The sequence below is a fragment of the Gadus morhua genome, chromosome 1, assembly GCF_902167405.1.
Source record: "Gadus morhua chromosome 1, gadMor3.0, whole genome shotgun sequence".
In the NCBI taxonomy this organism is placed as follows: domain Eukaryota; kingdom Metazoa; phylum Chordata; class Actinopteri; order Gadiformes; family Gadidae; genus Gadus; species Gadus morhua.
The window spans coordinates 24705617-24716850 of record NC_044048.1 but is presented as its reverse complement, the minus strand read 5'-3'; the positions used below and the strand labels follow the sequence as shown (position 1 = coordinate 24716850).

General features: G+C 45.5%; 1 protein-coding gene across 1 annotated transcript; it reads right to left on the bottom strand.

Moving 5' to 3' along the window:
- Positions 1-492: 492 nt before the first annotated feature.
- dalrd3 (DALR anticodon binding domain containing 3) lies at positions 493-11234 on the bottom strand. The gene is made up of 13 exons (XM_030360604.1): positions 10754-11234; positions 9032-9339; positions 8255-8595; positions 7489-7547; positions 7233-7334; positions 7060-7124; positions 6728-6786; positions 4230-4312; positions 3995-4121; positions 3648-3706; positions 3406-3522; positions 3116-3184; positions 493-2702 (listed from the first exon to the last, which is right to left on the bottom strand). The coding sequence occupies exons 1-13, from the start codon at positions 11000-11002 to the stop codon at positions 2583-2585; spliced, it is 1758 nt and encodes a 585-aa protein (XP_030216464.1). The 5' UTR covers positions 11003-11234; the 3' UTR covers positions 493-2582.

Genomic DNA, 11234 nt, shown 5'->3' with positions numbered 1-11234 from the left:
CCGCTGTGGCAAGGAAGAAGGCATGATCTAGGCGTTACACAGATCTCTGCAGAAGATAAAGAAAAAATACTGAATAGGGACCCAAATATTTAGTTTAAAAGTTATAACTGCTTGGAAACTATGCTGCCTGGATACCGAGTGATCCTCTGCATTTTCAAAGTCATGAAAAGATTCAGAAACTAGAAAGGAGGGGGGGGCTCACAGTTCAATGAAATTGTACTTTTTTCCCTTTTTATCTGAACTGGGAGTGGCTCAATCTCACACATTGTGACTTTAAAGAATGAAACATCCTTCTGGGAACAAGTGGAGAGAGAAGGGATCACTGAAAGGGTCGTCTGTTTTTCTTCTTATTTTGAATTCCTCCAGGTTGAAATCTGAAAACGGGTGACAACGTCATAGATATACACTTTGGATTCAGGATGAAAGCTACATGGTAGCAAGGTTACCCGTCATGAACAACATTAGGGAACAATGAAAACAAACTCACCAACATAGATGTGGAAATGTGTTTACTGGTCCTTAGTTTACACGTTAGGGAGATACCGTCAAGTGTTGAATGATTTCATTGATTGTTGCAGGTGCCATTATTCAATGTAACGGTGCTGCTCCTTGTATAAATACTACAACAATATATAGTCAACTTCATCAACTCAAGGCTCAGATATTCATGAGGGTTATTCTTCTTAAGATAGGCAACAACAATATAATTCTGTACTACAAAATGTTCACATAGCTTTTAAGTTGGCAGACATCCTGGTTATTTGAATGGACACTTTGCCGTTTTGGAAAAACCAGTGAGCTAAACAGCAGTATCCTGAAGAGTCTGTCTGTGTGTGTGTCTCTGTCTCTCTCTCTGTGTGTCTCTCTGTGTGTGTGTGTGTGTGTGTCTCTGTCTGTGTGTCTCTCTGTGTCTCTCTCTCTGTGTGTGTGTGTGTGTGTGTGTGTGTGTGTGTGTGTGTGTGTGTGTGTGTGTGTGTGTGTGTGTGTGTGTGTGTGTGTGTGTGTGTGTGTGTGTGTGTGTGTGTGGAGGACTGTTCTGTGATGCATGCGGGGTGTTCAACCTAACATATATATAAGATGCATGCAGTACAACATGAGCAGCGAATGAGAATGACCACTTCATTCTCTACCCTGTATTCATAATAGCATCCAGCACATGGTAGGGAACAACAGGGTATAGGAGATAACACTAGCAAGCTTTTACCAGAACATTCCTTTCATCCACTGAAAATACCCTCCAATCTAAAGTCATCTTTTCCCACAGAGAGAGCACCATTTGGTTCATTCAACGTAAGTGACGTCAGACATTGGCAGACATGGATACACAAAGAAAGACTTGTGCCACAAAAAGGCATCTTCTCTGAGAAATCATAGAATGTGAATGTTTTTAAAAAAGAAAAAGAAAGGTAAATAGGACACTTCATCAGTTCAAACTGTAATACACTTTTAGAGAACTTAACAAAACCCAAACCAACAGCTGAAAATCACATTTTGGGAGACAAGGCTTAATATAATTCATATTCTCCTCATGCCAAATTCATGCATTTTTCTCTACCAATATGGCACATTTCCCCCAATACTGGTCTTTAAACGTGACTACCTTTCAATCGTGTGTAGAACCCCATTGGATTCATGATACAAACAAGCTTGATAGCAAAAAACATTTGGCAATTGTTTGACCACAGCAAGAGGAGAGTACGTCAATATAATTATCTCAAGGAATAGAGCATTAAGACTTAAATAAGCAAAATTCTGTACAATTATTTTGAAACCAACAATAAATATTTCTAATATATATGTAGGTCATCCTCAAATACAAGGTCAACTTCTATACGGTGTGGAAAATCGAGGGAAATGGTTTGTGGGTATCAGATAACACTTAAAGAATCCTCTTATTTATCCTTAAAGGTTATACGTTAATGCTAAATTGGGAGTGATAAAAGCGGTGAATTTGGAGTTTGACAAAGCTCAAGACAAAACCAGGTTTACGCTAGGCAAGCTAACGATAGCAAGGAGGAGCTAGGGAGCTAAGAGAAGCTAAGCTGTGGGTGGGAAGTATTGACTGCTGACTAGGTCTGCTTTAGCATGCTAGCCTGCTATGGAAATAGTCAGGTGGAAACAAGAAATTGTGCATAGAGGGTGAAGAGGTTTAATGAATGGGTGAGGGGTAATTAAGGGGTAGCATAATAAAATCGAGACACATATTGGTCTTTAAAAACGGCAAAACTTGGCCTCAATATTTGTTAAAACTCTTTAATATTTGGCAATAAGTGGCAGAAGTAATATCTTAAAGGCAGCCGGGGGGCTAAGAAAGGCCAAATAAACCGCTTCGTACTTTGGGAGCCAACGTTTTACGAGTGCTTTATTAGGCGGCAGTGTGTCATCTAGGTGGGTATAGCTTGAGGGCAAAAGGAAATCATATCGATTCATCTTCTTGGTGAAGCGACTGGTCGGGATGGGGTGTCAAAGACTAACCTAAAAGATAAATTGTTCACTTACAGACGAGAAGAGTGTCGTAGTGGAAGTAGTAGTAGTACTAGTAGTCGCCAGATACTGCTCTGCTCAGGGCTGGATGGGGTCGGCTATAGCTGCCTAATGGGGGGGAGGTGCAGGGTCCCCAGTGCACTGTGGTAGAGATCAGTCAGCGCCCGCAACATCCGCAGACGACACAGCATCTGGTTGAAGAGGTGAGGCAGGGGCTCCTGACGGGAGAGGAGAATCACAGAAACAGATATTAAACACTCCGGGTGAGCCACAAGTTGGGTTAACAATTATGAAATGGTGAAAACAGTCAAGTTGCTGTTCGCTTATTTTCTGCGACAACAGTCTGACAAAATGTCTGCCGAAGGACAGCTCGCCCTCCGCAGCGGGACAAAACACCCAAAGACACCAAAGGTTTTCAAATGTCCCTTAATCAATCCTTACTCTGTAGTGTACAATTATTATTACATACGAATGAATTCAAGGAACAGACAAAAATGATGCATCAAGGAGTGAACCATGAATGCATTTGCATTATATGGAATAGATAAGGGTTCAAAACAGTTCGGTAACATGAACAGTTAACAATGACGTTATATCTTTCGGAGTGGCTGTATGCAGGGACAGGACTCACCCCAAGTACGTGGACTCTGTTGTAGTACGAGCTGAAGTCTTTACTGAGGGCCACCAGGAACTTGCACACCTAATGGACACAGAGGTCATCAATAGTTCAAATCAATAACCCTCATCAATATCCTCAACTTGCTTGCGCAATCTCTTATCTTTAAACAAATAAATCCTATCATTTTAATCTGACAAGGTTAAAATTAAAAGCGAGCGGAACTTTACATTTTTTCTTCCCCACAACAAAAGATATGGATTAACTTTGGGTATAATGTGATGTAATGTCCATCTTCCACTGACCTGTTCAGTCTTAATGTTAACTCTGGCCCCTCCCCCCTCACAGTCCAAAGACTGTCCCGATTGGTCCAGGAGCTCAGAGAACGGGATGAGGTAATTGAAGAGGAGAATCCACTCACCCTATCAATCAAACACAAAGAAAATGGGCAGAGGACAACAGATAAACAAAACAAATAATGGTGACTATTCCGGAGAATACAACACAACCAGAGATTTTTCGGCAAAGAAGCCAAGCGTTGGAGTACCTCTTCTTTAAGAGCAGAGAAATCAAGCTGTGAAGCTTCTGGTATCTCTGGATACAGTCCTGCAGAAAAGAAAAGAAAAGATATCAGAAACCCATCAATTACCTCATGTCCACACCGCCCCCTAGAGGCCACAGAGCAAAGCACAGGAAAGCAGGAGAATAATGTTTACTATCATTTGGCCGACGCTCTCATCCAAAAGGGATTTAGTGAGCATTCAGAGACAGCTCATTAAGGAGCACGTAGAGGTTAGGCATTTTGCAAAAGGAAGCCTACAAGTAGGGTGTAAATATTGATTGAAATAGGGATTGAACCCAGTAGCTTGTGTCTGCATGTGAAACACTTCTCACCTTTCTCCACCCCCCTCTCGTAGCTGTCAAACAGCGTGTGAAGTCTGGCACAGTTATACATCACAAAGACCCCGCCCCTCGGCCCCTTGGTGGACACGCCCCCTTCCCTCTGCAGATCCAATGTGACCTGTGGAGAAGAGCCGTCAATCATAGCAGAGCTCCCATGCTGTTGGTGGAACACAGAGGAAAGACAGGGATACAGACACACACACAAACACACACACACTTTACTCACAGGACTGGTGTGCACAGTTGACAGCAGCTCGAATCGGATGGTGGCAGACGTCATGACCCTGATGATGTCATCCCATGTCCGACCTGTGGTGAGGAATGCCATTTCACATGTCACATGAATTAGTGGCATGTGTAGCTAAATCTTCAGCCAGGAAGCCACTGCTAACAAAATGGTTGCTCACCCATGTACACAAATATACAAATATATATGTATAAATATACAAATATACATAACACCATAATCCAGGGGTGCCCAACCAGTCCATCGCAGTCTACCAGTCGATTGCGGGCTGAGTTGGAGTCCTTCAGTGAGTGAGTCGACGAGCAAGGAGAGCGAGCGGTTTCGCATGTCAGTTTAGTGAATGAACGAGTCCTGTTGTGTGCAAACGTGTTCTGTTAAGTCAGTGGAACTACGAATACAGTGCCCAGCCTGTCAATAATCGGTGGCCGCTTCATTCCGACCTATAAGCAGATCCACTGCCGGTCAAAGTGAAGGGTGTTTCCCCCCCCCCGAGAGAACATCGGCCCTGGAGGGAACGTCTCTCCTGTGCTCCTCGACTACGGTCTGGGAGCCGACAGCAGGAAAGATTTCACCAAGACTGAATTAAAAGTAGGCCACATGTCCTTCTAATTGTTGGTCATCAACGAGGTTGTAAAGTAGTAACTTCGGGCACATTTATCAAAATAAATGTTTTTTTACGATCTATATTCATTAGAGCTGTCAAGCGATTAAAATATTTAATCGTGATTAATCGCATTAATGTCATAGTTAACTCGAATTAATCGCAAATTATTTTTCTATGCTAAATATCCCTTGATTTTTTTGTCCCATAATTCTTCTCATTTTAATTCTCTTATCAACATGGTGAAGTGCATCGGCTTGCCTTGTGCAAATGATTTTTTATTGATAACAACATTGGCATATACACTGATCAAAACAGGACGATACAAAAAAAGAGCCTATAGTGCAATTAAACGACTGCTTTGAACAAATCTCATTTGAACATAGCAGTCAGGCTACTGCTTCTTTGTTTTGAGCCAAAACAATTAAAATAATTGCGTCAATCGCGCGATAAAAAATTTGCCGTCAAATTTGGTTTGCGTTAACGCCGTTAATAACGCGTTTAACTGACAGCTCTAATATTCATTCATTGCGCCGCGGCCGAACTGACGGAGATATTCTCTGATACGAGTCTTAAAGACAGTGTTTTGCCTATATTTGTACAATACAGGCTATATCTCACACGCCCCTTTTTATCTGCGCATGCGGGGTATGGTTGCTAGGTTGTAACTAAGGAATCGATAGGGAGCGAGAGATGGCAAGTTATGATGGTCAAGTGCCGAGCATCTTGTCAGAATTTGACAGGCGCTTTACTGACTTTGCATCAATTGAACCTGTTGTCAGTCAGTATCTCTGTTTTCCATTTGGTGAAAATATAGATGTGGATTGTATAACGTCCAAAGTGGCATCACTCTTCAACCTGGATAGCTGTGCTATTGAGAATGAGATCCTCGCACTGCAAAATGGCATTGAGCTGCAATCCAGAGCAACACCTGATATGAAGGTCCAATTCTGGAATCTACTGCAGAAAGACAAGTACCCCAAACTCAGACAAACTGTACAGAATTTGACTGCACTTTTTGGATCTACATATTTGTGTGAGTCTGCCTTTTCACAAATGTCCAAATACAGATCCACCATGACTGATGACCACCTTGCAGCCAGCTTGGGGCTGGCACTCAGCTCCTACTGTCCGGACTATGAGAGACTAGCTTCCTCCTCTCAGTGCCAGGCGTCCCACTAAGGTAGAGACACCACTTTTTCAACTTAAATTAGGCATTGCATTATTTGGGTTGTTTTTCTGCCTGTTGTGTTGTTACAGGCCAGTCCTTCTACTTGCTACTTGCTTCACTAAATGTATCATTGTTAAAACTTTATCTTTGTGTCAGTAAACAGTGTTCTATATAGGTGCACAATAAATTGTGGCTACGCTACGCCTTTCTATATGGCTTGGTAGATCTCGATACACTATCAACTTTAAAAGTAGATCTTGGACCAAAGAAGGTTGGGCACCCCTGTCATAATCCTATAACCAATTCAATTATGACATTGATGAATTTAAGTGATCACTAGTTAATCTATAGCCTGTACCATGTGAAAGGTGTCAGGAATGTCTAACTACAAGCATCTGAAGCCCTAATCACTGTAAGTCGCTCTCGCTCAAATGCTTAATGATTTAATAGTAGATAGTCTCCTTCTTAAAAGCAAATAATATCATTCACCCAGCAGGCCATCTTGGTTTTAAACGGTAGCTGGGTGGGGAAAACCTAATGTGTAATCCACATAGTATCCCCACATGTACAAGGTTGGGTTTCCCTGTTGGATGATGGTAGGACACACACACACACACACACACACACACACACACACACACACACACACACACACACACACACACACACACACACACACACACACACACACACACACACACACACCTTCCACCTGGTCTCCATACTTCATCTCTGAGGCGTCCTTCATCTGCCCTCTCCTCAGCCTGCAGGAAACAGGAAGCCAGTGGCGTCGCATCAACAAACAAAACTTCCTGTCGCGGCCGTTCTAATAAACAACCTTCTCTTTCTCTGAAACGACCCACGTTCATCACTCTTGGCTCTATTTCCACCCCCACCCGGTCTTCCTGTGTATAGTAGACTTTAGTAGAGTATAGTAAACTTGAATAGAGTTTCATATGCTAGAGTACAGTAGACTAAAGTAAAGTTTAGCACCGTTTTGAATGGTACAGTACAGTGAATAAATAGAGAAGTCTTACTGGAGGTACTGTTCAGCGGTAAGGTTTGTGCCAGGTGTCTTCACAGGCCCACACACCACATGTCTCTGAGGAAACACAACAACAACAACATCAGAAAAGTTGCGAAAGCTGGAAACTGTTTAATTCTGGGTGTGCGCTTTACCTTTTGCGTTACTTGTGTGCGTGCGCGTTACCTGTGTGTGTGTGGCGCCTGAAGCTCTCCACAACATGGCTATCTGCTGCTGACGGAACTCGTCCTGACAGGACATCACATGCAGCACTGTTGCCATGGTTTCCTTTTTAGACAAAAAAAAGCCAAAACATGAAGCGTTCCTGCACTGAGCAATTGTTGCAGTTAGCTGTAAACTTATGCCAAAATCTTGGTCCAAGATTAAGAATCCTTTTCCAAGAAACCAGGCCAAAAACATAATGTGTGAGTGTGCGCGTTACCTTGCAGTCTGCTGCAGCATGCTCCAGCTGTGCCAAGTGGGACACACTGTCTCGTTGTACTGTAAACACACACAAGGGTGGAAACTTATTTATTATCCTCGTCACGTCCTCTGCTCTCGCCAAGAGCATTTTTCTAATTTAGAAAACGTGGGAGAACACACTCAACGATGGTTCAAGATACATTGAACTGTGTTGGTCATTGTGATTGTTGAAGGAAAATGTTAGCCAGCAGAGCACACCACAAAATTTTCATTCAGAACAACCAAAATCCTGATTTTCAAAACCTGAATTCTTGCCAATCTGTAACAATCAAAATTGTGCCTTTAATGTTAAAAAAAACATGGTGTGCAAGGTCAGGAGAAAAAACACAAGGTCCTCTCTTTTTATAGTCCTCTTTTCTTTTTTTTTCAACAAAAAAATCTGTAGAACCATCAACAAATCTGGGCTTTGCCGACCAGAATCGGAGGGGGGAAATCGGGCACAAAATCTGGCTAATTATTCTTTAGTGTCTACCATGCATGACCGTACAGTCAATGGTGTGGTGGATTTCAATCATTAATAAACAATACTTGAATGAATGAGTAAATTAATAATTGAATCAATGAGTGCATTAACAATTGAATCAATGATTGAATTAATAATTTGAATGACATGACTGCATAATTGAGTGAATTAATAATTGAATGAATGACTGCATAATCGAGTGACCTCAAGAATGAGCAGCAAACGAACGAACAGGCGGATGAACGATGGCCTCTCTGCTCACCTGTGCAGGTGCCGAGGCTGGGGTCGTAGCCCGCCAGCCCCTCCTCCTGGAACACCCTCTTCAGGTTGACCCTCAGCGCTCCGTCCTTCTCTCTTCCTCCCTGCTGCTCCTCCTCCTCCTCCTCCTCCTCCTCCTCCCCCCGGCTCCCCCCACCGCCTCTCCTCTGGCCCGGCACGTCCTCCTCCCGGTAGGGGGAGCCCGCCAGCGCCTCCTGCACCTTCTCCTCCCGCTGCGCCCCGCTCCAGCTGGCCGGCACCGTGGGCCAGTCCACGCCCAGCGTGTGGAGGAAGGCCGTCACGCCACTCCCCTCGGGGAGCACGGGGCAGTAGGACACGGTGAGCCTGGAGCCCGGGAGGAACCAGAGACCGGAGGCTTGTGACCTCGGATGAGCCCTTGTCAACTAGTCACCTAGTCACCGTGCTGCCTTGTGCCCGAGCTGCCCCGTCCCCTTGCTGCCTCGTCCCCTTGATACCTTGTCCCCTTGACACCTTGTCCCCTTGTCAAATTGCTGTCACCTTTCTTTTTTGTCACCTTGCTGCCCGGTAAACTTGCCATCTTGTCCCCTCGATACCTTGTCATCCTTCTGCCTGGTCCCCTTGATGCCTAGCTACCCTGTCGCCTTGCTGCCTTGGCACCTTAATAACTGGCGGCCCTGGTTCCTTTCTGCCTTTTCACCTTGATAGCGTGTCCCCTTGCTGCCTTATCCCCTTGCCTCTTCCCGTTAGCATTATAATCCTCATCATGAGCGCCAGTTCTACCCCATGTGGATCAGCTCACCCTTGTCTTCTCAGCAGCGCCCCCGTGTGGTCGGCCACCAGCACGGTCCTCAGCTGGCCCAGCGTCAGCGTGGCGGGGGAGGGGCCGCTGGGCCGCGGGTGCAGCGCGGGGCAGTTGATGACTACACGGCCCTGCCTCTGCACCGAGGGCTTCATGTACTCGCTGGCCCCGCCCGCCAGGACGGCCCCGAAGGACGCCGCGCGGTCCACCCTCAGCCGCAGCCCCTCCCCCATGACCTCGGCCCCCGCCAGGGGCAGGACCCCGCCCCCGCGCAGCGAGAGCACCCGGGACATCACCGTGGGGGGTACCTGGGGGAGGAGCGACCAAGAGGGAGCAGACATATTAGGTGCGTGTTTCAATGAGGTCCCCCTCATCCTCTCTGAGTAGGGTGCTACAGGTGGAGGTGGAGGTGGGGGTGGGGTCGGACGAAGGGGGAATGTGTCAGTGTGAGTTACTGGTGCACTGAAACCTACATGCCATGACCTTGTATTACCAACGCCAACCGTTGTTCAAAACAAGAAAGCGGTGGGGGCGCCCGTTGGCTCACTGGGTACAGCTCGTACCATATGGGCTCAGCCCTGAACGCAGCGACCCGGGTTCCAGTCCCGCCCGGGGTCATTTGCAGCATGTCCTCCCCTCTATCTCCCATTCCTTCCTCTCTAGCTCACTCTATAATAAAGCATAAAAACGCAAAAATAAATATTCCAAAATAAAATAAATAAAAAGAAAGCGGTGACCATAAGTGTTGACTAAAGAATACATGAATGATGGATGTGTTTTGGTTCTAACATTGTACAGACTGAAAGTATTAAAACACATTCATCAGTTGTTCAGCTGGCATAGCCATCCATCAGCCATGATGGTGTGGGGGAAATACTCTCTTCATTACACTGCAGGTCATGAGCATTGCATAAGGCTGCAAAGTTTGAGCCGCTTTTAACAGTGGATTTGATTGCGGGTCAAAAATAATTACAGGTCATAAGGCCACTTTTCTCATTGGCCAAAATTATCCTTTAGAAATGGGCTTTAAAGTAAACGGTAGTGCATACAAATGTGTTTTAAGAGGTGGGGGCAGACCCAGGCTAAACGCCAGGCACATATAGCTATGTTCGCTTGAGAAAACATTGTGGTTGAATTTAATAGGTCAAACCTACAGATAGGCCTACACAGAACCAGGCAATCAACTTCTACATAAACTCAAATCATCTAGGGCTGGCTATCCGGCAAATGTACATTTCGAGATAGAACAGACGAAATACTAATCAACCAACACCACTTTACTCTACTTGTCTGCCTTGCAGGGGTGCGTGTTATTCTGACCCATATTGGAGCCGTCATCCAGGGGTCTATAATTGATGCCGCGGGCGGCCGCTGTTCGGCCGGGCGTGATGTTGCAATGTCAACGCTCCTAAAGTCAACCATGGAGACTCAATAACCGTAACGATACTTCATTTTATGCATCATTGGGAACCTGTTAGAGACTTAACTTGAAATCGTAATTTGCATGTCCTGGCCAAGATTGTAAGACGTCAAATGAGAGAGGGGGGAGGGAGATAGTCACGTGTCTAGATGTCAACAGAGGTGTCGTCCAGTGCTGTCAAGACGTTATAAATCGTTGCATTCCAGCCTTTACGAACATTTGCCCCCCTTAGCACTGTAAACATGCATAGAATATAACTTAGATTGAATGCTGAATTCCAGCGGACCAGTAATGACACCAACCTGTCCGTCAGCGTACAGCGTGTTGAGCATCGTGGTCGGCGAGAGGAAATCTCGGTTCCGCAGGTTCTTGGCGCTGCTCTCCTTGAACCACAGCTTGTCCGCCGGTTCACCCCCAGATTTGTCCACATCGCCCGGACCCCGACCGCTGTGGGCACCGGGAGTATTGGGACGCTTCCCCCTCAGAGCAAAGCTCAGCGCCTGCACGGTTGGGGTGATCCGGAGAGGCGACGACTCCTCGATTTTCTCCATCACGTCCACATTAAACACTGAACAAGTCAGCTCGTCGGGATTATGTGCAATCGCGGGCTGCTCGTTATACTATGTATCAGTCGTTATGGATGTAGATGGCTGTTATGGTTCCTAATAAGCGAGTCCACGCGTTCCTGCCCCCTGCAATTGATCACCAATCGACCCCCTTACCAGCTGCAAAAGACTGCATTGGATGCTGTATTTCCAAGCGGAACTACCTACATGTAGATAT

What these genes read in the sequence shown, in the direction of transcription:
- dalrd3 (XM_030360604.1), bottom strand. Translation starts at nt 11,002, where the DNA reads ATGGAGAAAATCGAGGAGTCGTCGCCTCTCCGGATCACCCCAACCGTG. An exon ending in GCGCTGCTGAGAAGACAAGG is followed by an intron (nt 8,596 to 9,031) that starts GTGAGCTGATCC and finishes CCCGGGCTCCAG; the next exon opens with GCTCACCGTGTCCTACTGCC. An exon ending in CAGGCGCCACACACACACAG is followed by an intron (nt 7,125 to 7,232) that starts GTAACGCGCACG and finishes GTGTTTCCTCAG; the next exon opens with AGACATGTGGTGTGTGGGCC.